This window comes from Cariama cristata, unplaced genomic scaffold, assembly GCF_000690535.1.
Source record: "Cariama cristata isolate BGI_N322 unplaced genomic scaffold, ASM69053v1 scaffold13526, whole genome shotgun sequence".
NCBI classification, from domain to species: Eukaryota; Metazoa; Chordata; class Aves; order Cariamiformes; family Cariamidae; genus Cariama; species Cariama cristata.
In genome coordinates, this window is record NW_009622791.1 from 40,638 (window position 1) to 68,411 (window position 27,774).

At 35.7% G+C, this 27,774-nt stretch overlaps 1 protein-coding gene across 1 annotated transcript in view; it reads left to right on the top strand.

Annotated features, from left to right (window-relative positions):
* Nucleotides 1-27,774, top strand: part of ATG7 (autophagy related 7) — a 122,157-nt gene that overhangs the window by 36,805 nt on the left and 57,578 nt on the right. Inside the window, exon 16 of the mRNA XM_009702490.1 lies at nucleotides 7,080-7,202. Within this exon, the coding sequence (XP_009700792.1) occupies nucleotides 7,080-7,202 (123 nt within the window). The remainder of the gene's footprint in view (nucleotides 1-7,079; nucleotides 7,203-27,774) is intronic.

A 27,774-nucleotide genomic window follows, 5' to 3' on the forward strand; every position in this document is an offset into this window, starting at 1 on the left:
GCTTTCATTTTGGATATTAATTATGGGAAAGTAAGGAGAAAATGGTGTATGCAGAGGGTATTTTAATTACTTGGACATGAGCGAAAATTGATGGCATTTTTGCCTTGTGGATTATAACCTTTCAGTATTTTCAGAATAACTTTCTTCAGAACTGTGATGATCTTGTTCTTAAAACTTCATCGTGTGTGAACACACAAGTGTGTATGGCTGTACATACACACTTTTTAGATAATACTTTGAGTGTTATCAAAAGATGAAGTGTCTTAAGAGTCATCTTTGTGCTCGTGTAACATTGTTAGACTTTTCTGTTGGAATATCATGAACTGAGTCCCTGAAAAAGCATTGCATGATCTTTAGAAAAGTTCAGTTCTGTTGCATTCTTTTTCACAGATGTATTACAGGATCACCTTATTAGGCTTTTCTTTCCAACTTTTTAGGACCAAATGACAATAACAATTGAGGACTTCATGAAAAGGCGAGTCTAGAACCTGAGGATTTTTTTTAGGGAAACTAGAATTATGGGTCTCATAAAATTTTGAACGTTAGCAGTGCTGCCTTTGCAACTGCCTAGACCCAAGATCCCAATGGCTCACATGCCTCATCTTATTATCTTCTCACTTAAGAGCATTCTTCATAGCGTTGTAGTCTTTTCACTAAACTTCCTGTTTTAATAGCAGATACGTTAACTTTGAAGAGTTTAACTGGCAAGACTTCTACGTGTCTTCCTTATCTTCCAAGCAGGTGTTGAAACTGAAATGTCTCTCTTCAACATGCCAACACTCACAGTATTTTTCTATTCATTCTGCATTGCTTGTGATAACTGGATAGTTAGCAGGGTGCACAAATATATCGAGGCATTTAAAATTTCTAAATAGAACATTGAATTTTGTGATTTTTCTGACTCTGAAAAGTGAAGTATCTATCCCCTTTGGGAGGAGGCAGGGCAGGGAGGGGAAGTGTGCTGTCTTTTTTTGAGTGGACTGTGTTTAAAACCAGGAAGAGTGTAAAACACAGCACCCATATTGTTTTGGAGGTGGGATACCTATGTATCTTATTTAGTGTGAACAATAAACTGATTGACTGGTAGCATTGATTTATTGTTTTATTTTTCCTGGAAAGTAAACAACACTGTTTCATGCTGTACAGATGCTAACTACTTAAAAAACAAAAAAGCGAAAACAAATATAAATACTGGTTAAAAGTTTTAAAATTATGTGACAGAAATGAGGCATAAAATGTGAGCCACTTTTATATCAGCAGTCAGTTTCTTGTTATTAGGAGTTTGATTTTGTACTTTTACTTAACCAGATACTAACTTTTATGCTATAGAGCAGTCCTGGAGCCAGATTCTCTTTCTCAATGTCTTTCTACCCAGTGATTGAGACTTCTTTGTGAAGAATGCTATTAAAAAGAACATAACACCAAGGCTGCACATCTGTTTCTCGTTTCAAAACAAGTTCTTTTACTCTAAGCCTCTATTTTTTTCCTCCTACCATGAGATTCTGTTTTTTTTTCCTTCAGTAAACAGACAAGAATAAAAAGATTGCTAGTAAAATGGGTTACTGTGTACACAAAAGGCTTTAGCAATACATTAATTTGTCCCTGTTGTGATAATGTGCATCCACAGATTCCTTGGTTCTATTAAAATGCCATCATGTGAAAAATCAGTTGTAGCTCTGGCTCTGTAAAATGGAGACTGGAACTGAAGTTGTAGCGTCAACCTGAGAGGAGATTTACATGTGTCAGAAAAGAGTGTGGTTTTAAAATGTGGATTCTCCTGACAGCATTTGTAACAGACATGAAATACAGAAGGCGTGCTACTTTCTAATTATTCTCCTAAGCTCTGAAAAGTGACCTGCAAGTGAGAAAAAGATAAGGGCTCCTTAATAAATCTGTATTGCTCCAGCTTGCCTTGCTAGGCAGAAGAATTATATCTTTCTGGTTCATTTTTATCTTGCTGCTTTGCAGTTTTTTCTGCTTGAGAAAATTAATTACTACATAGTGACATGTCACTGAATGACTCAATAGTGACACGTTTATTCCCAGAAAAAGTTCATGAGGGATTTTTTACATCTGCGTCAGTAACTAATTTAAGATCAATAATAGTAAAAATTATAACATCTCTCAAGTATTTTCCTCCTGTAAAGCTGTTATTCAGGATCATCACATTGGTACCAAGTATGGTGTTAGCAGCAAAGAGAATTGTTAAGAACTGAAAAAGCAAACTCATGCAAACAGTGAGCCTTTAGATTCTACTGGACATGATTAAATAGGAGAAAATTTCCTTTCCACGCAGCAACAAATGGGACACTTACTAAATCTGGAAACATTTTTTAGAATTATTTTGTGCCTATTCGATGTCTAGATTGGCTTTATTCCTGACAACCTGCAGAGTATTCCTGTGTGGTCTCCTGGCATAGGAATTTGAGATTAGTTTTATTTTGCCTCATTCTTTTTTCTTTTTGAGGTATGTTCAGTGACTACCGAACAAGTATATTCCACATTACATTTATCAGAGGACAGCTGTTACTGAATTTGTGTAGTAAAGGTTAGATGTGGGCAAGTTAATGGTGTTTATCCCTTTCATGGTATTTGTTGTAAAGTTTTAATCATCTGAATTGGGAAATAAAGTCCCTGAAGGTGACAAAATGTTCTTTCAATTGCTGCCTATATTAAAAGGATTTCATTGTAGCATATGCCTTCTTTCATGGTACCACCACTGCTCAGGTAGCAAACTGAGTGATGCTGCCAGGTCATTCTTTGAACAACAGTATGTTGTTCTCTGGGCCTTGTGGCTGGAATTTCGGTTGTACGACTAGTTAACCTATACTTCTATTCAGCAGGCTGTTCCCATTATTAAAAACAAGTAGTTTTAATCAGCGAGTACACGTTTTGATGAAGTTTTCAGGTTTCTGCGGGTGCTAATACAAGAAAAATATTCTGTATTGTTGTACTTTAGGTTTAGGTTTTTAAGATACTGTGTCTATATTCAGGTTTATTACTCTAACCTAAATTTGCCACTGTAGTGCCGTGGAAAGTCTGGCAGTGTGACATGATGGAGTTTCTACAGGGGGAAAATACATTTTTAAAATCTTTTCATAAGAATAGTAGATTTGGTCATAGTAGTGTGTGTCATTTCTACCCAACTCTTTTAAAAAAAAAAAGTTACAGTTCACTAGATCCAAAAATAATATACTTTCAACTCGTAGTTCTGTGATCTTATCTTATTAATGTTAATGTTTTATTAATATTGGTATTTTAACGAGAGACTTTCTGGTCTCTTCCATACTAATCATAACACAAAGGGCACTTGGATTTAATAAAAATTCTTCCAGGTGATTCATCCAAAACTCATGCTGGACATTGTGGATGTCAGTGTAGTCATGCAGTCTGCTTTGTGTGAGTAGCTAAGAATTCATTTATAGCTATGGTAGGGAATATAGAAAGGTTTAGCACATCTCTGAAATAAACCAGGGCAGTTTGTACAGAGCAGCTTGGCACACCGAACTAATGTACTTACTGAGGAAGCGATACCATGCAATCTTCACTTCAGGCTTCAGTCACAGTTCCTTGGAAATGAGGATCAAGGCGTAGTTAGCTGAGTAACAAAATCAACCAGATTGAAAGGCTGATTGATAGACTTCTTGTATATAGTAAGGTTGTACTCTGTTCCTTGCTGGGTTTCTAATATTTGCATATCCCAAGGTAGTATACATCTTTTAGTAATTTTTACCTCTGTGAAGTGACCAAAATAACTTACTGTTGTCCCTGCATTTCTTTGATATGCTGTAATATTTTAGAAGAGGGTTATGGTTTCATTGTGTATAGACTATATATTGTTTCAACATACCATGAACTATAATCTGGCCTACATCACTAAAAAGATGTCTTATAAGCTCTATATTGTGGTTCCAACAAATTAAAGCATAGCAACACATTTGATAATGCTGATAGCTTTGAGGATTATATGCAGGCAGGGCTGTGAACACAATCCAAGTTTATAAGTTGATGTCTGTATACAGTGCTTCACAAAGAGCCAGATGCGAGAGACTTCTGCACATCTGGTTATTTTATTAGAATTTTGAAACACAGTATAGTCATTAAATGTATGTGTATATCCACAGTGCAATTGCAGTAGTTACAGTGGATAATATGAAGAGGACACATCTCAAATGGAATGAAGTTGTCCAGTTCTCTGCATTGCATTGTGAACAGTCAGATGAGTTTGTCTTGGTGTGTTTTTCTCAGGAATAAAAAACAACAAGAAAAACCCAAATAAATGCTCCTAAGCATTTTTTTAATCTCTTTTTTCCTTTCCCTTTTTCTTTTTAAGTTTCTGATGACATTTATGGGGCATTGCACAAATACACAAAACCCCATGTATGGCAAAATAAATCTTTAAAGTGTGAAGAACAATTTCTTCAGATTTAGTAAGACAGCATGAAGTGCAGTATTTATTTATTTATTTATTTTAGAAGTGTAAAGTATCTTCAAGAAGGTGCCAAATGTTCGTCATAGTCTCGTACATCTGTCTTTTTCCTCTTTATAGTTGTGTTTCAGTTGTTTGTGTTGATTTTGAAACTTAAGTATGCAGTAGATAATTTTGCTGCTAAATGGACATTTTGCGTGAAGATCTGAGTGAAGATCCCAGTCTGTAAACTTGCAATTCTGTCAGCTAAAGATAAATATATTTTTAAATGAGCTTGAAGGACTCAGTGTAAAAGTTCACTGGACGTGTTTTGCTGAAGAATGCTGTTGGACTATGCAAGTTCCCACAGTTTTAAGATTTATCAGTGCAAAGGTTATTTGAGACCTTCAGGAATTGTTAAACTACAAAACAGTAAGATTGTTGAGAGTAAGTTGTGATCTTGGTTGAGTTAGATGCATTCATACTGAAACTATTTCCTCTACCACCACCTCCATTTCCCCCTTCCCCCCCGCCTCCATTGGCCAAAGAAGGCTTCTTTGGGGGTAGGGGTAGCAGAGCTTGTCTGTTCATTTTTAAACCTTGTAATGAAGCTTGCTTGGTTGAACCACCTATTTCACAGTAGACCAAACTACAGTCCTTCCAAGGGTGTGTTTTTTCTTCTTTTCCAGAGGAAATCAATTCCACTGGATACGGGGAACTTGTCCCTCTAGTGACAGTGGTTATGTTCAAGCAGTACAGGAGCTGTACAAATTTCTCTTACTGTTTCTTTCCCAAAATAGCGATGGAGTATGTAGAGTGAAAGAAGGGTTGTCCACAGCCCTTGCAACAGTACTCTGTATAAAAGAACTTTTTGTGTTCTAGTTTGGTATGGTTTTTGCAGAACAATTCTGAATGAGATAAGTTAACAGTAGAGATACATAATGTATATAATTTGCACAGATAAGCTATAAGAAGACATGGATGGGCACAATATTGTGATTTGTTTGGAAATTTATACATCAGAAAATGAAAAAGCAGGTATTTCTTTGAGCACTGGAGTCCTGGAACCATATCCTGTGGCTGATTTTGGTGCTTTTCCCATGGCTGGTCAGTTATAGAGATGTAGTTCTTTGTGGATTCTCTGGTGTTTACTAAGTGTTGGGTTTATGCTGGAGCTTTTTTCAAGTACAGCTATACCCCACTGTCTGCAGAGGATGTGTTTCTGAAAAGTATGATATGACACAAGTGCAGTGTTGCTTGTGAAAAATGATGTGGTAAAGAGGGACTCATGCAGGGACTTAAGATGTGCATGGAGTTCAAATACACAGGAACAGCTTGTGTGGTTGGGAGGGTGAGAGGCAAGAGCAGATTATCAGAATCGGCAACTGGAAGAGGTGCTGGCTTTTACAGATGCTGGGTTTTGGAAAGAATCATCATTCTAAAAATTAACATCCATTGTGAAACTGCCTGATTATTAGCCCTGTCCTTCACTCTTGAACTGATGTTGATTTATCGGAGGAAGATGATGATGGAGATGAAGATGCAGCTGTTGAGAAAGGCAACGATGACTTTCACGGTAAAAGGTTTTTGGCAGGCATTCAGTTTCATAGATTAAGCCATTCCACAGACTGTTGTGAAAAGCTTGCATCTTCTCTATATGGGTTGATCCTGATGACCCTTCTGCTGCCTCTCTATCTTCAATGTTGTATATACTACTCCTTTGTATTAAAATAACTGTGTGTTTCTGAAGTCTCTGCATACATCCTGCTCTGCTATATGAATTTCTATAGGAAAAATTGCTTTGCAGTCTGTCAAGCTCAGCTGCTTCATCTGTGAAGCTGGTGATAGCAGAGCAGGATATTAAGCGATCAGTGGTAGAACTCAGAACGAAAATAGCAAAACAATGGATAGTGGGATTACTCGATCATAAGTTCCTTCAATTTTATTGCTACCTGCTTTCACAAAACTTGTAGAATCATCTTCATCTTTAACATTTATCTTTTCTTTCCTCAATCTGCACCATACTTGATTGAAATCAGCCAGCCAAATAGTTATTTAAGCTAAAGCTGCATGAAATAAAATTCTTCATAGTCAGGGGTTTGAGAGGAGCATAGGCTAAAACCTTCTTCACAATTCTTGTAGGAGCCTATAAGATTCTCAAAATAAAAAGCTTTTATAGAAAAACTAGAGTAGAAAAATAGAAAGTGCTCTAAGATACAATAGTCTTGGAACCATGAATCTCTGGAGATTAGGAGGATGTTGGACTCGGACACTGAGTCGGAGAATTTTTCTTTCTGTCCCAGCATGGTTCTTTCCCTTAACCGATACATTGGAACAGTCTTCTACTGCATTTTGTGTAACTCAAGTTCTCCTTTCATGATTTTGCAACTACATTTTTCTTGTTGCTATGCCATCTGTCTTGTTATAAGCTTAAAAATATGTTTAAACCAGGAAATATTTAACCTCACTTCTCTTACCTCCACCTTTCCCCACTTTAGAAATTGAGTTGGGAGAAATTATCTTTCTTTTCTCTGTACTGTTTACCTGTTTACAACATACAGTCATTTTCTGAGTGTTCAGAAAGATTCTACTTTTGTTTTGTGAGCAAAATATAATGAATCACATTATGGGCATTATATTTGAAATCCTTTCCTGTTTGTTTATTTGACAGGTCCTTGACCAGTATGAACGAGAAGGGTTTAATTTCCTAGCTAAAGTTTTTAATTCTTCACATTCCTTCTTAGAAGACTTGACAGGTCTAACTTTATTACACCAGGAGACACAGGCGGCTGAGGTAAGAAAACACAATTTGGATGTTAAGAATAAACAGGTGGCAGTAAAGGGTGCTTGGTGTTATGTTCAGCTGTATAACCATGTGATTAAATGAATCCTTGATAGAATCGAGCAGTGGTATTTGATTTACAGGATGATTTACACAAGCCATGTACGTATTCCATCTGGTGAGATAGGGTGTGTCCTCTTAATGTCATAGCATAAGAAATATTGTTTGATGTGAGAGATCATTCTTTTTTTAAGAGTAGATGATGGGATGCATGTTGACAGCCAGTTAGAAATGTGTAGTGCTATTATTGTTATTCATTTTATTGTTTTCACTTTTTGTGAAATTACTGAAATATTTTAAGTAACAGTTGTTGCTTGACAGTTCTGAATTTATATCGAGAAAGTTCCTGCCTGTTGTCTTTTAGGGTGTGTTTCACTGGCAGTGTAAACTGCAGTTTCTGCAAGCATTACAAGTACTGTATACAAGTACTGATAATAGGTAGCCATGATAGCACAGAGCCCAGTGTGTGCTAAGAACCACAGTATTTACACAGGTTCCTAGGCAGGTTAGACATTCTCTTAAATTAATCGTAACTTTTATTATGTGAGTTTTCGAGTATTGCTTTTAAAGAAAACAAGTGACTTGTGTTATGTGGTGAAAAAAACGTAATTATTATACTGTCTGATGGATTATAACATAGGAGCACAATGCTGCTTATTTGTCTAGTGACAAATGTTGTAATGCAGAATGAAATTTGGATATGTTTTGTTCTCATGGGCGATAACCCTGTCTAAAGAGTTGAGATATTGAGTTTGTCCCTTAAAAAAATGAAACAGGTATCTGTCTTAATACTGTAGTTTAATAACAGTTTGCAATCCTGACTCTGCAAATGTCTGTACTGCTCTACATCTATAATTTAATTTTAGTGTAGTTGTATCACATGGATGTTTCTAAAGTTGCCTTTGAGAAGTGATTATTCAGTTACTGTAGCCTGTGTGAATGGTCTAGCTGTTTTTTCAGCTGGAAAACAGTGTTGCTTAATAAGGTTTGGGGGGAATAATGATGACTTGGCTCTCTGTTTTGTGTTCTAACCTTTTAAAATAATTGGAGCAGATGCTGGAGATGTTAAACCATGAAATACCTGATACATTCTTAAATCAACCTACAAAAAATTTAAATATATATATGAGAGAGATCCAAGAAAGGAAAACAAATACCCTTTAACAGGTGCTACTCATTAACATAAGTGATTGTAGTCTGATTGCCAAACCTGACTTTTAGGCTGCTAAGAAGTGTCTAGGCTACTAATGGCAGCATTAAAAACAATTACAATTGCCCTAGTTAGTAATGTATTATTTTGCAGATATTAATTAATAAATTTCTTTTGCAGCTTCAGAATGTATACAGGTGTTTGTTTATAAAGTTTTAGATATTCTTTACAAAATGGAGAGTCTGGTGTGGGACTATTGCAACTTACTGAAGTTCAAAGTTTAACATAAAAAATGAAACTAGTGTGCTTTCAAAAACCTTTGGGTTCAACAGTGAGGTCTATGCAGTGAAATCATTGCTCGTAGGTGGAAAAACAGACATACAAAATATTTGCAAAGCTAATGCATTCAAATTACCCCAACTACCGTATAACCACCAACTTTTCTTGATTGCTTCCCTGTAGCATTATTTATTTTTGTAAAAACTCATCTGTTTTATCAGGGTTAACTATTTTAATGATCTTGATAAGGTTTGTATTTGTGAATGGTGAGGTCTCACAGGCAGATTATGTGCAGATTATGGAGTATGCTTGCTTTCTTTGGATTAAAAGACCTATTCTTTTGTTACATTTTGCCACTATTGACTCTGAAAAATAGAGGTGGTTTTATTGTCCTCCACTACTCCCTCACTACATAATCTGGGGTAGTTTTAAAAAATTTTAGGTGCACAAGAGGGTGCTTTTAGTATATTATCTGCTGAATAGTTCTATTTTGAGCTGTTTTTTCTCATACAGTGCAGTTGGTGCAATTTATATTGCTGAGTTTGAAGACTCAGCAATGTTTTTTCAGGCTTCTGGCTGCTTTTGAGCTGCTGTTGGCAGAATTAGTCTCTAAAATGGAGGCATTAGATTTGGTAAGATCAGTGCTCCTTAGGTTGATTTAAGAGATTCTTGGTACATGGCATTCTAAAAACTGCAACAAGAGGTGTGAGAGAGGTTTTATAAGGCATGTATGACCTATTTTGGTAATTAGAACATTTGCTTGTTCTGTTGAGAAGTTACTTGCCTTTCTGCACTCAAGCTCTTCAGAGAGACTTTGTAGATGATTGTTGGGTTTGGACACCATAAAAATGGCTTCTAGTAACTGAGGATTTTCCTTTCCTCATATCTAGTAGCATTTGACCAGTGCCATTGCTCCTCTGCGAAGAAAATAGACTTGTAAAGTTACATGTCACTCAAATTTACTGCAGTAACATCATAATTATGTTGCAGTTTAATATATAAAATCACTGATACTAGGCTAATGAAGTTGCACCTGATAGGGAAACTGCGCAATCTTGTTCTTTTTCTAAAAAGATCACTCTTAAAACATTGATTCGTTAAGAGCCTTTAATTGAATGTTTTACTCAGCATGTTTTGTTGTGGTCAGAAGAACTGGGGGGTTTGTCACGTTGGTCTTATGCTTTAGTATATTGTTAAATCACAACCTTTTTTTTAATTGACCTGACAAATGCTTAGCTGCTTTCATGATGTGTGTATATAAGTGCTTTAATGAGCTAAAGACTAAGCTAATTTTAAAAAATTGCTTCTAAGTTTTGAGTTGCTTAAAAGAGATTCTGGATAAGTCATGCATGTTTCGTAGGAGTGGCTGACTATGTTAAATAGAATATTTTTGGATGGCCTGAAGTTTCCATGAAAACCTTACCTCCCAACATGCTTAGCACAGGCTGCGTTTGCCCGGATTAAAGCAATACAATTTGCAGTAAGATATGGAAGACTTTTCACTTACTGAATGTCTTTTTAACTTGCATTGCTCAGTTTCCTGTTCCAGTGCTGTACTGTTGACCTAAATGTTAATACCATCTTGACATACTTTACCTTGTCTTTTTAAAATGACTGATAAGAATATAATCATAATACAGTGTGCAAGCAGGTATTTAGTTTGTGGTTCAAATTTCATACTAATTGCAGGGGTTTTAGTCAATAAAGCACCTCTTTCTTTAACATGAGATGCATCAGGAAATTATAAATATTTGACATGACTTCCTTAGCATGACAGTTTACTTGGTAAATAATACAGTTAGCAAGTGTTTCTATTCTGTCTTGAAATGACAGTAAATTCAGGCATCTGCTTTTTCCACATCTGGCTTTAATTTAGGTTCTCTGGAACATCTCTTGTTTGTTTTTTTTTTAATACCAGATAGATATTTATGTACAGCTTCGGCAAGAGACTCTGATGACATGCATGGCTTTGAAGGCCAATAGAAGCTGTGGGAAACTCCCACGTCAGCACTTAGACCTTGTTTCCACTGGATACAGTTCCCTTTGGGAGCTGCCCAAGCTCACGTTAAGAATTGCACTTCTGTTTTCCAGATCGGTTTGTCTCCTTACTCCTAACCTAAATTTTTAAACTTAACACTTGTTCAAAGTGTAGTCAAGTTTAATAGCTGGGCTTAAAACAGAGAAAGCCTATGCATCTCTTGGATTATTAATCAGAAACTGGCGGCATTGATTTGGAGACAACCACCAACCGAATGACTTCCAGTTCATAACTTGGCTGGGCTGCCCGATGATGGTTGCGTATCGCAGTGCATCTCTAAAACCAGCTGGTTTGCTTGCCACACACGCCAGACTGAACCCTGCAAAGTGTATAGGGTTTTGCTGATGTGGAGAGCTCTTTATATTTAATGTAGTCTAAAATTATAGCTTTCCTGATATGCACCTGACTACTCTGTGTTAAAGATTAATTTTTACTGACATGGCACGCTTCTGGAAGTGAAAACTGACACATTACTAAAACCCATAGTCAAGATTATTCCATAGTTGTGGAAGAACCATTCCTATTTGTAAGATTTTCTAAGAAGCTTACTTCTTTAAAGGTACTTGTTTTATTGTTGCTGTTTTTCTTCAGAAACAACTGCCACTGTTCTTCAAGGCTCAATTAAGCAAAATAACCAGGCTTATCCTTACTTGAGCATATGTAAGTGCTCTTGAAATCACTGGGAGCGAAGCATCTATTGAAAAGGATTGATAGAAGGAGCGATAATAGTGGTAAAGTGAAATTTTTGCATGAATTCGCTGTAGTATGTGTAGTTGAATTTCTATACAAGGCTTTTTCAACTATATCCATTTTCAGAACTACAGACGTAATTTCTGTCTGTTCTCAGTAAGAGGCAAGTATAACTGTACTTTCTTACTTTGGATTTCAATTCCTAAATTACCTGGATGCTTTAAGAAGCTTTACCATACTTTCTACTTTCAACAGGATGAAAAAAAAAATCATAAAATACACAAAAGAAATAAAATTTTGACTTTGTCTTATGAGTGATTAAAACACAAGAAGTGGTAGAACTCTTGCAATCTAAGAGGATCGTAAAAAAATTTGGAAAAAATCAAATCCAGACCAGAGTTCATATTTCTGAATGTGATTATAAAGGCCAGATACTGGTGCCAGCAGGTCATGATGTCTATGTTATTTTACTTTAGAAATTTTGTACTTGAAGTTTTTTCTCTCTTCCATTGTGATCCATAGTATCTATAGTTTTGATGACAGGTTCTTGTGGTCAGTGAATGAATCCTATTTGGTATTTGCAAAATCCCCTTGCTGTGCTGGTTTACTGTATGCCAAACAATGCAGATTAGAACCCTTATATCCTATAGAAGGGTAGGATTAATTAAAAAAAAAAAAAATCATGCTAGTAAAACACTTTGATCTCTCTGAATAGGAGAAAATACAGAAACCCCTTTTTTTATTCTGGTTCTGCACTTATTTGAAGTTTGTGCCTGACCATTTTTTCAGCCATTTCTTGGGGAGCAGGGCTTAGTTGTATAATAGGCAACTGTTATTAAAAGTGAACTTTGTGCTTACCCAAATTTGGAAGTAAATTCAGAATTTCTGATGTGCTTTGCTATTAAAAATATCCTGCTTGTTTCTGATTCTGCATTTTATTATGCAGTGTATTTGATGCTGAAACAATAACATATGAATAGCCAAAAAAAACCCCAAACAAAACAGAAAAACCCAACTTCAACAATATTGTAAGTTCTGTAAGTTAACAATTTTTTTCTGTTAGCCAAGCAGTTTTCAGAATTGAATTTTACTTGATGTTATGAAAATTTCCTACAAAAAACACTACAGATGGGTAGATCAGAATTAATACTTGACACTTTTCTGTGTCTATGAGCTTTTTTGTTTTCCTTCATGTTTTTAATCTGGTGCATTTCAGGCGCAATTAACTTTGACAGATTCAGGCCTGTCTTGGAATCTTTCTTAAGAGATTACGAGATTAATCTGTTTTCTTTCAGGAGGTGGGTTGTTTTTTTCTTTTTGAGTTTTCTCATTATGTCAATTAGTGTCATCATTTTTCTTCATTCATCAAGCAGTATTTCCCAGATCTCCAAATAATGGTTAATTTTTTTCTGCAAAAAAATTCCTGTTGAACACAGTCCAAATGAGAAATGAGTCTTGGTTACAGTAGATTTTAAAATGTATGTAAATTTCCAATGCATTCTGGTTATTATGCTTTGCTATTACATGCCTAAAATAGACTTAGTCAGTCTGTCCTTCATACAGCGTTCTACTGAATCTATGGTATTTCTGGTGTTGAAGTTTTCCCGCGGAGAGGTAATTGTTGCATCAACACAGAACAGTTCAAACTGAGTTTTATAGCCTTTGAACAAACCCAAGAATTGTCTTTATGCTGATACCTTATACTGCTCTCCGAATAATTTAGAAATATCTGTGAAGTGTTTCCTCTATTTTGTAGCAAAATGTGATCTCTTTGTCTTTCTCCTGATAACTTCACTGATAACTTCAATTATTATTACTAATAATACTCAAATGCTCTTCCTAGGACTTATATCAGCAACCAATGTGCACAAATATGTTTCATGACATATTTGAATAAATATATATTTCTTCCTTCAGGACAGGGGTGGCCATGTGCAGTCATTTTACTTAGTTGAAGCCAAGGGAAAGAAGGGGAAAGCACAGTTGATTGTAGGGTTGTACAGAATGGAAAAATTTCTTTGAGTGTAAAATACCACAGGAATGCTTCAAGGAAGATCTCAAGACTGAGAGCCTGCCAGTCTTCTGGGCTGAGAGTCCTGTAAGACCAGAGCTTGGAGTGCCATAGTTACATACATATTTTCATCAGTTAACCCTTGTTAATGTTTGAGTTCCAAAGAGAGATTTATTTTTTTTTTAAAAGTGAGGACAACTATAGAAACGCTACCCATATCACTTCAATGAATAAATCTGCATTGTCATAAATTTCTTATGTGACTTTGTCTCAAAACCATGGAAAAAACCTTATAAAACATTTTTACTTGCAAATTTTGACTTGTAAATGCTGTCATCCCTCACTAAAAGGTGCTACTGATTAACTGCATAGATTGATAGATTTATTAAACTTGTGTAGTTATTAGTCAAATTAAATGAAACTCTGCAAATTCAAATGTAAGATTTAATACTTGGGGGCAGAAATAGAGGAAATTATGACTATTCAGTATAAAGAATTTTTTTATAATTTAAGCTGCTGTGATATCAAGCTGTCTTTTTTGTTTGAAATTTCAAATATATGGAAAAAATTTAGACTAAATCCACTGAAAGAAATGGAATAATGGTATTTGGGTTAGCAACAGGTGGTAGTTTTTTCATTATTTTTTCATGTATTAAACTGTGAATTACTGTCATAGTGCCAAAACAATGATAGAGTTTAAATCTATCTCTGTATAAAATTTCACAGTAAACTTTGTGTAGCTATAAAGTGGAAAGTACTGCTATGAGTAAAGTTATCTTATCAGCTTTGATGTGCGAGGAAAAAGCTATATAGTCAGCAAAAACAAATAGTCAGCTATAAAAAAAAATAACCTTAGTGCTGTAGCACGTTTCCAGGTGTTATGAAACTGCTGTAGGATTAATATTTAGTCTGTTCTTCATAATGCTTATGCAGCTTTTGAGTACTGGCTTGTGTAGATAATAATTCAGGATTGTTTGTCCTCTTTATAAACAATATTGATCAGTGGAGGTTAGTACTGTTCGGTATCAGACATTCTCTACCAAAAGGGCTCAAAGTATCATTGCTTTCTGATGTTTCCTGTTTTAACAATAACAGCACCTCAAGTACAGTTGCAAAAATACACTAGTTTTCTTTTTAGGAATTGATTTAATTGCTCTCATTAGATCAGTATCTAAACAAGGAGTATTTGAACTGATTAAGTAATGCTTCAACTTATGCCATGATAGTAAATCTTATTAAATTGTACTTTATTTAAGATTTTAGAATATTTTTAGTTAATGATGAGCATAGCACCCAAAATTTTGAAGCAAACTGCTGTACTGAAGCTGTAAGATTTAAAAAATGGATTTGTTGGTGTCTTTAGAAACTAATCATTCCTCTAAGGAACTTAGTACACTTCATTACATTTTTTACTATTGTCTTCCATAAGGCAGAAGAAGACATACCCCGAATTTTCACATATAATGATCCATCACAATGAATTAACATGAATATAACTGAACAGGTTCAATATTCTGGCATAATTTCTTTGCCAGTGTCTGACATTACAAGGTGAAGTTACAAATGACTTCTGTAACTGAAATGGCTAATCTAACAAGTAGGGACTTAGTGCTTCTAAGGCATCTCCACAGTCTAGGCATACCCTCCTATGGCACCAAGGACTTCAGCGATTTGAAGTCTGTGAAGGATTCATAAAAATTATTAACAACACTTAATAAGCAGGTAATGAGAAAGCAGTGAGGACCCAGCTGTCAGATGTGGTAGGGGAGGACTGAAAAACAGTGATTTCTTGGAGTTAACTAGAGATAGGGCATGAAGCGTGTGCAAACCCAGCACAACACTATCACCATGTTAAATATTCCCTATCCCTCCTTTTTTGTTCCGCTTTGGATAGTAAGTGCATTTTTGCCTATGTAACAAAGGTAAAACTGTTTCTCCAGGAGCATTCCCACCTTTGTGATACTTAACTGAGACAGAATTGCTGCACATCTCTGTCACGTAATATCTTGGTGTAATTTTCTGTGTTTCTGTTTCACCTACCCTGTATATAGGTAAGGAAATACTGTCTTGAGTGTTTTGGCTGCTCCATCAGCAGGCATAGACACAAAATCTACTAATCTAGGTGCAAAATGCAATCCTATATAATCTAAAGGTAAAGACAGGTGATCAAAGGAGTTAAAAAATCAACTAGGTTGCCCGTGGAGATAGATTTTTGCAAAGTACTTTTCCTCCTTCTCCCTAATGATTATCCAGGGTTTTAAGGTAAACCAATGCTGAACCACCATGCCTGAAAACTGATATGGAATCACTGAAGTGGTATATCACTTCAAAACAGTGGAGTTAGGATCATGAATTTCCTATAAATTCTGACCTAATTTTCTAGGTGTCTTGTGCCTTGAAATTTGTGGGGAGTTACACACTGAGATCCTAAAATCTTTCTTCATAATTGGATCCAAATGTTTTTGGCTTGTAATCTGTTCCTTCCTTGTACTCTATTTCCATTTCTGTCTAGAAGAGGACTAGTACTTTAGGACACTAACCATGTACTTGAGAGAGAGATTTGTTACCTGGCTAGTAAGAGCCACTGATAGGTTTACACCTGAAATAGATTTAATACTGAATTGTTTAAAATGGTAAAATAACTTCTCCATGTTCTCAGGTATGCACTTCAGCAGTCAGATTGCAGCAATCTGTCACTAAAAGGAGTGCTGCTCATGACTTTTGTATTTAGTACAGGATCAAAGTTTATAGAAGGGTGAAAAAAGTATCAAAAATGTGGTGACAGTAAGAATAATAGTGTGCAAGTCTACCTCTCTTTTATTACTACATGTATACGGAAGAAAGTACCTTGATATATGTAGAAAAAGAGATCATAATATGTATTGTAATTTGTAATTTGTCAACATTATTCAACAGTATTTGAATTTATATTATCCTAATATTGAACTGTCCAGCTGCCTTGACATAGAAAATGCTTTACAGATTTTGTTGTGGTTTATTTAAATGTGCACTCAAACATATCGCATCACTTCCCTTTGTTATCCCTCTGCATCTGTCGGAAAGAGAATATTTTAGCCTATTCAAATGGCCTTTGAACAGTCCTCCTGTCAAGTCTGCACATCCTTGTTATGTTAAATCAAGATGCCATGTGTTTCTCTTGAATACCATAATAATACTTGGTATTTTTGCTGGATTCAGGATTTCCAAGGCTCCAAGGGTTTAGGCAACAGCAAGGTAATAGAAACGTACAGAATGTACTGTACCCAGTCCTTTCGTGTTCTGTTTCCAAAGGTTCAGGTAGTCCCTGATTCTTGTCATTGTCTGCTTTGCAAGGTGAATAAGCAAGACTTGACTGTAATCCTGGTAAGATTTAACAAAACTGAATGCCACTGAAGTCACGTTGTTTAGTGAAGACGGTAACAGTAACGTATAGATAAAAATGAAAACCTTGTCAGAGTGCTCTGTGTCTAATGGTAATTAGGTTCAAAAATCACTGGATTAAATTTGCAGAGAATAACTTTCTAACATTTTGGTAATTGCACGGATTAGAGGTTCATTTTATGGTTTTATCATTAAAAAATTAATGTGATTTTTTTAACTGTGATTGAGATCTGATTTTCTCTGTAACTGCAGCACTAACTATTGGTATGTGATAAACAAAAGGAGAACTATCAAGTGATTATGATCTTGTTCCTGTAGAAAGAATGTCTTAATGTGTCCCTCTGCTCTCAGCTTCTTTGTCTGATGCTCCAAATACTGGTGTTACTAAAATAGGACATTTTTATGCCCACAAATAAAAAAGTAATGAGATATAAGCTGCTTAAAATTCAAGTTGTGTCAAGAGGAGGGCAGGGAAAATTAAGGCAGTTTAATGGTGAATCTCTCTGCTCCAAAAATTCAGTTCTTCTGAATCTTCTTGTACTTTTCCTTTGTGGGAATGTGTAGAGATTATGAAATTGTCAGCTGTCCCTGTCTCTTTTTGCACAGGGTGTACCAAAAAGTTCCCAGGTCTCCTTTACGTTTGAGACCCGGCCAAATGATACGTCTAGATGCATCACACCTTACCATGACTAAGTGCTCTTAAAAATTACTGTGTATTACTCTCTTCTGCTAACCTGGCTCTTGATACCTTGCTATAAGGAAGGCCACAAGAAAGGTATCCATGTCAAAAAATCACAGAATCGATTTGGTTGGAAGAGACCTCTGAGATCATCGAGTCCAACCTTTGCCCTAACACCACCGTGTCAACTAGACCATGGCACTAAGTGCCATGTCCAGTCTTTTCTTAAACACCTCCAGGGATGGTGGCTCCGCCACCTCGCTGGACAGCCCAGTCCAATGCCTAACGACCCTTTCAGTGAAGAAGTGCCTCCTCATTTCTAACCTGAACTTCCCCTGGCACAGTTTCAGACTATGCCCTCTTGTCGTATCACTATTTGTCTGGGAGAAGAGGCCAATCCCAACTTTGCTACACCCTCCTTTCAGGTCGTTGTACGTTGTAGAGAGCGACCAGGTCTCCCCTCACCCTCCTCTTCACCAGGCTGAACACCCCCAGCTCCCTCAGCCACTCCTCATAAGACATACTCTCCAGACCCTTCACCAGCTTTGTAGCCCTTTGCTGGGCTCGCTGCAGCACCTCCATGGCTTTCTTGAAGTGTGGGGCCCAGAACTGGACACCGTACTCGAGGTGCAGCCTCACCAGTGCCAAGTACAGGGGGACAGTCACTGCCCTGGTCCTGCTGGCCACACTGTTCCTAATACAAGCCAGGATGTTGTTGGCCGCCTTGGCTACCTGGGCAATTTGAGTAATAACAGGAAGAACAATGTTCATAATTCCTGAAGTAACCTCAGAGCACTGTATCTATCTTAAGAATTCAGTCCGTCTACTAGAATTCTAGCGAAGACAGGATAGTCAGTAAACAAGAAACTGAAGTTCATGAAGTAATGTGTAAAATAGTGAGAGGGAGCAAGTGCATATCTGGAGAGGAAACTGTGGTCCTCTTGGTTTTCAGCCTTCTTTCTTTCCCTTCCCAGGATGCTGACTTTTTCTTTGCCCTTGGTCTAATCAGTTTTCCTTCCTTGTGGGATTTGAGATTAGATAGGTGGTGAGGACAAGAGTTGCATTTTCAAAAATATCTAGGTACTTTTTTGCAGAGGAGGCTTTATAAAAACAAAACTGTCTTTTGGCCTAGACCAAGGGAACAAGTTGTATCATTACATAAACTTTGAATAAGTTGTATCATTACTGAAACAATATTTGGCAAATTAGGATTATAACTTGCATTCTTTTTTTTTTTTTTTGGGGGGGGGGAGTGACTTGTGTGATGGGGGAAGGGCAGTAATTATCTTCTAGAAGGATTTTCGAACTATGGCTCCTTTTTCTCTAAAGAAAAAATCTCCAGTAAAGAAAGGAGGAGGAAAATAATGTAGGGATTAAATCTCTTCCATTCCAATATATTTTGTTACAATGAAGAATGAATAGACTGTTCAAGATGCATTCTATTATTCTCATGTGAAGAATAAGAAATTACACAACACAGACAAACATACTGATAAACTTTGTTTTATAATTAAGAACATAAATTATACAATGTCTATCTTAGTGCAAGCGAACATTTGCAGAGTATATGGGCCCCTGTAGATCATTCAAGTAAAAAAAGAAAAAAAGTTTGCTGCTGGACAAATTACTACCAGATGCAGATTTCAATAAACACATACTGTTGTAGCCTTACCCAAAGGTGCTATGAATTTCTTGAGGCAACTCTGCCTCTGCATTCACTAAACCGTTTGAATGTTAATTGAGTTACTGTATTATGTATGAATACACTCCTTCCCCCCGGTTTTTAATATACTCTGTTCATCTTGTAGACTGTTAAATGTTGTCTGCAAGAGTATTTAATTGTTAACCATGTTTGCATTCTTCTGGCAATCTATAGTTGCTCTGGAAACGTCTCTCAAACTTCTCTTAAAGCATGCATGTTGGAGTTGTACAAGAGAAATTGTGCTGTCAAGTATCGCATATACCAAGTGCATTGGTATTTCATTATTGTCAACATGTCATTTTGACTATAAGACCTTTCTGTACAAACAATACTAGCTTTTTCCCCAACTTTGTAAACTACTGATTTTCCTGTAAATATAGGTGGAACTAGTAAGTGATAATAAATTAATTACAATGCAAAGATTTGTTGAAAAATCATGCAAATTTACCACAACTTCTCTTTAATGCCAGTGATTGCTAATTCACATTCACATGACAATCAGAGGAAATTAAGCATCACAAATTTTAATAATAAAACATCAAGACCTACTCCTGTGTGGAAATTTCATATGGAAAACCCTTTGTAAACTACTTCTCCACTTAAATTTTCACAATGTCTTAGGGTTTCTTTCTTTATGAAGTATGGAATAATTTTACCAGAATGATTGTTTAAAGATTTACATCCATATTGCTACTATAATGCAAATAGTGTTGGCTAAAGTTGACAGTAATTTTGCAGAGACTTATAAAACAAGCAAATTTGAATAACCTTTAAAATTAGTACTAAGCTAGCTCTTACTGGCCTGAGTTTTCTTTCTATTTGATTTTGAATATTTTCCTGGTACTTACACTTTAATGAACATCTCTACAAAGTGCTGATATTTCCTTTGCCTTATTCTAGTTCAAGTTCTCCTGAAGGTTCCTTTTTACAGTATCTTTTTCTTGAACACATTATAACTTGGCTTCCAGCTGAAATCTGCTATGCAACATACTTATTTTTATGGAATTTGCTGGAGTCCTGGGGAGACCACCTGATAGCTTAGGAGTGATAAAAATTAATGACCAATTCCATAGTTAAAACCCAGATTTAATTCCAAGATTATCCTATTTGTGCCTGTGAAGATAAGAATTGCTTATCTTATCACTTCAGCGATAATTTTTCCTTAACAGTGACTTCTCTTAGGAGATTTAAGGGCAAACTGATGGAAAGTCATCTCCTTGTAAATGAAAGTTGTGTCTGACCTCATGAAGAGGCATAAAAAAAGTCTATAGTTCTATGCATACAAGAAAAACTTTACCCAGAGAAAAAGGTTTCATTTTTAGGTGTGGAGAACATAAAAAAAAAAAAAAAAGTTTTAGGATGAGTTTGTTTTCTTGATCTCTCAACCTTTAAAAACCCCACTCTAGATATTAATTAATTAACGTGCTTCAAATTGACTATGAGTTGTTGCATTCTGTAGGTATTGAGTCTGGGACACTGAAAGTATACTTCACATGTAATATTTTGTGAAACGAGCAGCTTGTGAGTTACTGAGCTTATTATGATATTTTCATATACAGGAAAACTTCTGTCATTCTACAGGTATGATGATCATTTTTAAAGTCATTCAATCGTTATACATCAACCTTAAAATAATGCAGTTTTACTGGATAAATATGAATGGCTTTGACAAGGGCAAAATCCTAGACCTTGAAATCTAACAGGATATTCTTTTAAAAAGTTAGGTTGAGCTGCAAGCCTTAGTATGAAGTGAAAATCATGGCTAAAGCATGAGTAAGAATATATATGAAGCAAATATTACTAATTTTGTCTTTAACTTTCTCGAGTCATTAGCACTTTGTCACCGAAGGCAGGAAGGCCAAATGCAAGTCCTTAGACCTTGTTGGTAATTTTGATACTCTTTGACAATGTGAAAAAATGAAAATCAAATTCTCATGTAGCCATTGCTTTTCACATGAGACTTTAGATCAGATTAAGAGGTTGCCCAGAGGGGTTGTGAACTCTCCATCCTCAGAGATACTCAAAAGCTGTCTGGTCCAAAGTGCTGTAGGTGATCCTGCTCGAGCAGGGGGGGTTGGACAAGATGCCCTCCAAAGATCCCTTCTAACTTGGTCATTCTGTGATGCTGTGAATTGCCTGTCTTTAGCCTCACAGAGCCAAATGTCTACTCTTTAAACAAATACAGCAATCAAAATAAGCAGGTATACTACGTTCCAGAGATTTGAAAGGAACAATTATTAACTCTTTAAAAAAAAAATGGGGCTCGAGAAATGATTTCTCAAATCACAGGGAGAAGGGGAGCATGCAGGTCTGTTCCAGCAGCGTATATGTATGTGCCCAGTTAAAGAAAGCCTGAGAACAAGTGGGGGGATCTGAAAGATTCTTGTAAGGTAAAAGAAATAAAACCATGATTCTGTAATGTGTGAAAAGAAAATTAAATCAGACTCAGATAATTTTCATAAAATAAATTTATTAAAAGTAGTCGTTAACTTATCTATGGAAGTCCTTTACAAAATTGTCTCAGATATACCTCTAGTTGAAGCACTACATACCAATGTATGTTTCAGTGCTTCTGGGCATTCAGGAGACTCTTAAGGCTGTGCGTAGCAGTTATGCTGAAGTGTCTGTGTATGAAGGTATACGTGCAGCTGTTGTCTTATTATTGGAGTCTAAAATGTTGCAGAATGATTATTTAATGGCACAGGACTCTTTCATAGCAAATTAAGACAAGTGAATTGACTCGGTTCCAGTTAAAACACAAAGGTAAACGTAATAAAACTAGTCTATTTGGAATGAACTTAAAGCAGTGAGATTATAGAAATAATTTTGGAGAAATATTCTATATGTGCAAGCACATTAGTGCTTTGTCAGCTTAAAATACGGGTTCTGTTTAAGTAATTACTATATGTGAAATAAATTTCTGTAATTTTAAAATACTGACTCAAGCCTACCTGCCAATTATTTGATCCACTGCAAGTTAAGTGTGAAATTATGTAGGTTAATCAATACATACAGAAAATATGTAGTTAAGGAAAAGATACAAACTGTGATTTAGATGGAGATAACTCCTAAGATGTTTGTTTATTTTGGTATAACTAAAGTAGAAAGAAAAGTCACAGGAATAGAGAAGGGATGCACAAGTAAACCTGTAAAGAATTAAGTAATTACTTTCAAACCTCTCAAGGGGATAGGGGTTAAGAGATACAGTTTTAAAAGGGTTTATGTTGTTGAAAAGTTTATTTATCTAGTGTCTACTGAGACAGTGTGCCAACAACAGCAAACCCAAAATGCAAGTTAAAAAGAAAAAGAGAAACCCGCTACTGGAAGAGGATATGAAGGCATAACAAAACTATTTAAAATTATTACAGTGCAACAGCTGGTTTTGCTAATGTTTCTTGGTTATTTTAAAAAAAAAAAATCATCGAAGTTCTAATTCCCTTTGTCTTCTCACTTTGAGTAACTGTAGTATATGAAGTTTGCTATCCTATGACTCATTGTTCCCACAAATACAATTTCTTTGAATAGCCCTTGTAAAAACATGCATTTCATATTAGTTGTCTTAGTTAGCAATTGTGTAGACTTTTTTCTTCCTGGGTGAGTGATTTATATGTTCTAATCTCGGGATATGCCTCTGCCACACATGGTGCATACCAAAATAGTGGTAATACTGCACTGTACTGCTGTACCTATGATTACTGTGCTCACATTTTTGAAAGGATAGAGTTGGCTGGTAGAGTATATCAATCACTGAAACTAGTTTAATCTCTTTCTCCACAGGCAATAGTCTTATATCTGGTAAATTCTGGTATCTTGTATATGTTTTCGGTCACAGACAGTCATGAAGTTGAGGCTTGATTGTAATTGTTAGTAGAATTAAAAAGGTAACGGACAAAGAAGGGGCAAATGCAAAATGTTATTTCCAGCCTCCAAAAGAAGCCTCTTTGCATGAGTTCAGCTCACTGTAAGAAATACTAAATAGAATTGCGGAAGCTAAATGACTGAGGTTCATTCAGAGAAAGAATTAAAGAGCATCTGTTGTAGCTTTCACATGTGAATGAGTGTTGGGCAGTCTATTTTAACTTTATCATTATAGGCAGTCATGGCAGCATTCTAAAGAACAGCCATGGCTGTAGGCTTTCTTGCTGCTTTCACAGTACTTCACATTTTCTCTGATGGCACAGTGGAACAGGCAGGCTCCTATGAGAGAATTCTATACTGAATTCTATATACTCTGTGAGTTTGTCCAACTGTGCTAGCATGCATTCATGACAGCAGCATGCATGGATATTGATATGGTCATCATCCTCTCCAGCTGTCTTTGGTTCCTCAAAGAGAGGAGTGGATTAACTGGGAACAGCCTCTGGATTGAGTCTGAACTGTAAAACACAAGCTCACGCTTTTAGATGGGTAATGAAATACTTTCAGCCCTGCCTTTCTTGGAATTAGGGGTTTTGTGTTGGTTGGGGCTACTTTTTTGTTATTTCTGCTTTCTGGATTTAATCTAGAATTTAGAATTTGGATCAAATTGTTTAATACATTTAATATGTAATTTAATATTGATTAATGTGTGTTGACTATGTAGATTTATGCTTGCAGATTATATTTGGATTACTCAACAAAGTAAAGTCTTGGTTATACCTGAAATGTGTTGATAAAGTTCAAGGAGCTGGCTGAGTTTTCTTTTTATACAGTGGAAATTAGAGATGGTTATGGGAGATTTGGGAAAACAACGTAGTACTTGCTGTTAAATATATTTTTAGTTAAATTGAGGCATGAAGGTCACAAACGTGATTTTTCTGCTAAGTGAGGTTAAACTCAAGCAAGATTGGTCATTAAAAAAAAATTATAACTTTTTATAATGCAGCATTAGTAACATCCTTATTTCCTAAGTAGTAGCTGGAGGAGGATGCTACATGAGTTTTCAGGATAATACTAGAAAAAGGTTAGTTTATTTGGAAAACTGCTAGGATTTAAGCTCATTTATGAAAGAGAAAAATTTTGTTTCATAAGGAAATGTCTAAATTGAAGAATGAATATTGTGATCATTGAGCCTTTTGCTTTCAAAGGAGAATGATGTTCCCAGCTCTAGCATAAAATCTGCTATCCTTCGTTCTAATTGTAAAGTGGGATTTTTCTTTACTCTCTTCTGTTTAAAAGCAAAAGGAAAGAACTTGTGGCAGAGAAAATTAGTTATAGAATAGACTGCCCATTTAGAAATGTTATTTTGATGTGAAGAGGGATGAGGTAATAGACTAAAGCAAGAACCAGAAAGCTGCAATGTTTGACACTGGTATCAAAAAACAACTTCACGTTCTCGATCTTTATTGTACTTTTTTTAAAGTTGGGGGAGGGGGTGGGCTCTGATTAGCCTATCTGTTTCAGGAAGTGTATTGAGAGTACTCTAATTTCCTATTTAAATATGGGATCTGATTAATACTTCAGGAATGCAATGGAGCTATAACGTTAAGACTGTTGTTAGTATAGTGAGATGCTATTACAGACATCACAAGACTTGTTATACAAGGAAACATGATTACTTTGGATTAAAGAAGTTGCCAAAGGCTTGAAGGATTTATAGGTGCTGCCACTTTGAGTTATATATAACTTCTTTATTTTGTTGAAAACGTTTAGATCTAGAATTAATGAAGCACAGCAAATGTTGATGAAATGAATCAGCAGGTTTGACAGCTTTTAACTGATGCTGAGCGAATGATGAATTTTATTGTAGTATTCTTTAAGTCTCAAAATTGCTAGATAATTTACAGAAAGTAATAAATTGAGCATTTGCACAGAGAAATGAAACTAATTTTCTTTATAACTGGAGTGACATGCATCAGAATTTATATGATCAAGACATCAATTTAAGCATATTTCTTAAATGACTTACTGTTTGTATGCCTGTGAGAGAGGAAATGGTCTGTTGTGTTTGTGGAGGAGATGTCTATGGTCTGGATCTTGGAGACAAAAAATGGTGAGAGCAGTGAGTATCTGCAGAGATGTAAGGAGGAAGCACAAGGATGCGTGAGGACAATACCAATGCACTGGTCGAGTATCTGAGCAAGACAAGAGCTGAGTATCATCAGAAATCTAAACTGTACTGTCCTGGGGACAAAGGGGTTGACAACTGTTGTAGTTTGAAAGGAGTCTGGAGCTTGTTGAAATGCTAGGTAGGCTGAGTGAGTTAGTTTTAAATGTTCTGAGTTTGAAAGGGGCATAGAGGAGTTTAGAACAGAGATTGTAAGCCTCCAGCAAAGAGGAAGTGGGAAAATGGGGCTTTAGAAACAAAGGACTTAAATTTGGCTTTTTTTCTGTAGCATCTCCAAAATTTAGTCACGGTTAGTGTAATTAAAAGGGACGATGAAATATAAATTTGTAACAGCACTGTGGCGAACTGGGTTGCTGCAAGGTCTCTTTTTTATGTGAATTAAGAGTTCAGTGAATGCATATCATGTCAATTTGATCATTCCATTAATCTCAGCTTGTATAAAATTGGCTGCATTTTAACATTGCTTCATTAACCCAGCTCAGAGACTAGTGTGACATCCAGTAACTTTTTCTAGACAGCTGCATTCCATTCCATTATATGAAGTCTGTAGTACTGTATGATTCAAAATTGTTATTATTTTAACAGCTGGTTAATTACAAGTTGTTTATTGGGTTGTTAGAGTTAGCTGAACAGTCACCATTTACTCTTGTTACCATGATGCAGAATTAGTTTTATGTATATTAATTTGAGTGTCAGTAAATCTGAATGAGAAATGAGCAATAACCAATGATGAAAGGCTTTTAAGTTTTGAAATAGTCTTAGAACGTTTGTTTCTTACAAGCAAGGATATAAAAAGAAAATATGTAATGGCAGAAATTGTTCTTGAATTTCATTTGACTCTCCCTCTGTAATGTGACTCAGGAATTTAGTTATGTAAAAATATGACTAAGTCCCTTTGAGGTATAGACCTGGATGAAATCCAGTATGAGATTGGATTTCAGTAAATTGGAAAAGTTCTCTCCCAGTCTTTTTAACTTTGAATTTGGGACAAAACTGCATCAAAAGCTGTAATAGGTTCCTCATCTAAATATTCCATGATCAGGTGGTCCTTTTTTTTTTTCCCCTTCTTAAAATAGTATCTGATTACTAAATTAAGCACTCAGCATTAATAAATCATTCCCCTGCAGAATAAAACCTATAATTTTTCATATGTATTGTCTTTTGTAGTACAGCTTTTACAGCTATGGAATGAATCCCTGGGTAGATACAGCAAAGAGAGAGAGTAAAAAAGAATTGGGGTGCATATCATATAGTTTCTTAGGGTGACATACTTAACATATGCCAGAGTATTTGAAAGTGATGTATTAATTCCTGTTAATAGTATGCTATGAATATGTAATGAAATGTCAAGTGTGGTTTCTGTCACAACCTGCCAAAATGACTGTTTTGTTCAGAAGTCTAATACATCATGTGGTGAAATACATTTGGTACACACTGGTGCAGTGTATGTATTTATACTCGCAGTAAATGTAAGTAGGTAGGGAAGCATAGAGGAGGATCATTCAGAACTTCATGAGCACTGTTTGATAAACAAACCAACCCACCCAACTAGGCTGAACCCTTTGTGTTGGAAATGCACATGCCTCACCATTTAGAGGGTAAAGGAGTGTCTGCAGAGCCAGTGTGGAAGGTGTTTTCTCGTCTGAAGTGTTGCCTACTGACTTGCAAAACCTATGTTCCAAATTGCATTGGAATATATTAATATTTAATTTCTTGTTCCGTACTATACAGGACATCACAGAATCATAATCTTAGAATGTTAACAGTCCATTTGTTCTGTATGTCATTAGAGATGGAGGACAGAAGGGAAGCATGGAAGTGATCTCCTACCAATATTATGTGTTAGTGGCAATTAGGAAAAATCTGTTAGTCTACAAAAAACAACAGCTGGAATTTATCTTGTCTTGCAAGCTTTCAACTAATTTTTCTCACTCTATCCACCCAAAGGTGTTTTTAAAACTGTTTGGATGAAGACAGCTCTTATTCTCCTCCTTGTCCTTACATTGACATAGTCACAGATGTTGTTACTATGCAAACCACTATTATTATTTTTTTCTCTTAAATACTTTCCTGGTTTCCCTTTTGCTGTGGTGATTTTTTCGTTGTTGTTGGGAAATGGAACTATTTCATTCATGGACCACAAATGTTTTCTTTTAAGTATTCAAAATGTCTCATCCTTCTATTGTGTTTTTCCAGTTTACTATAAAATGCTCCCGTCCTATTCCAATATAGTTTTGTTTAAACCTTCCATTCCCGTTATTTTTAAAATTTTCTCAGTATTGCTTTAGTTTTCTAAGATGTATCATTGCTGTCATTTTAGCGATGAAATTCTGCTGTCTCTTTCACTTTCTTCAATCCAATCTGAAGTTTACTTGTGTTTAACTGTATTGTAACACTTTTTCTCTCATGTCCTATGTCATCCATAATTTCTCTATTCAGCTTCCAGATTTACAAACTTACTTCACATTATTTAATGGTAAACTCTCTGAAGAAACAATTTGAGATTCCTATTGTATTTGTATTATTTTATTATAATAGTAGTAGTAAG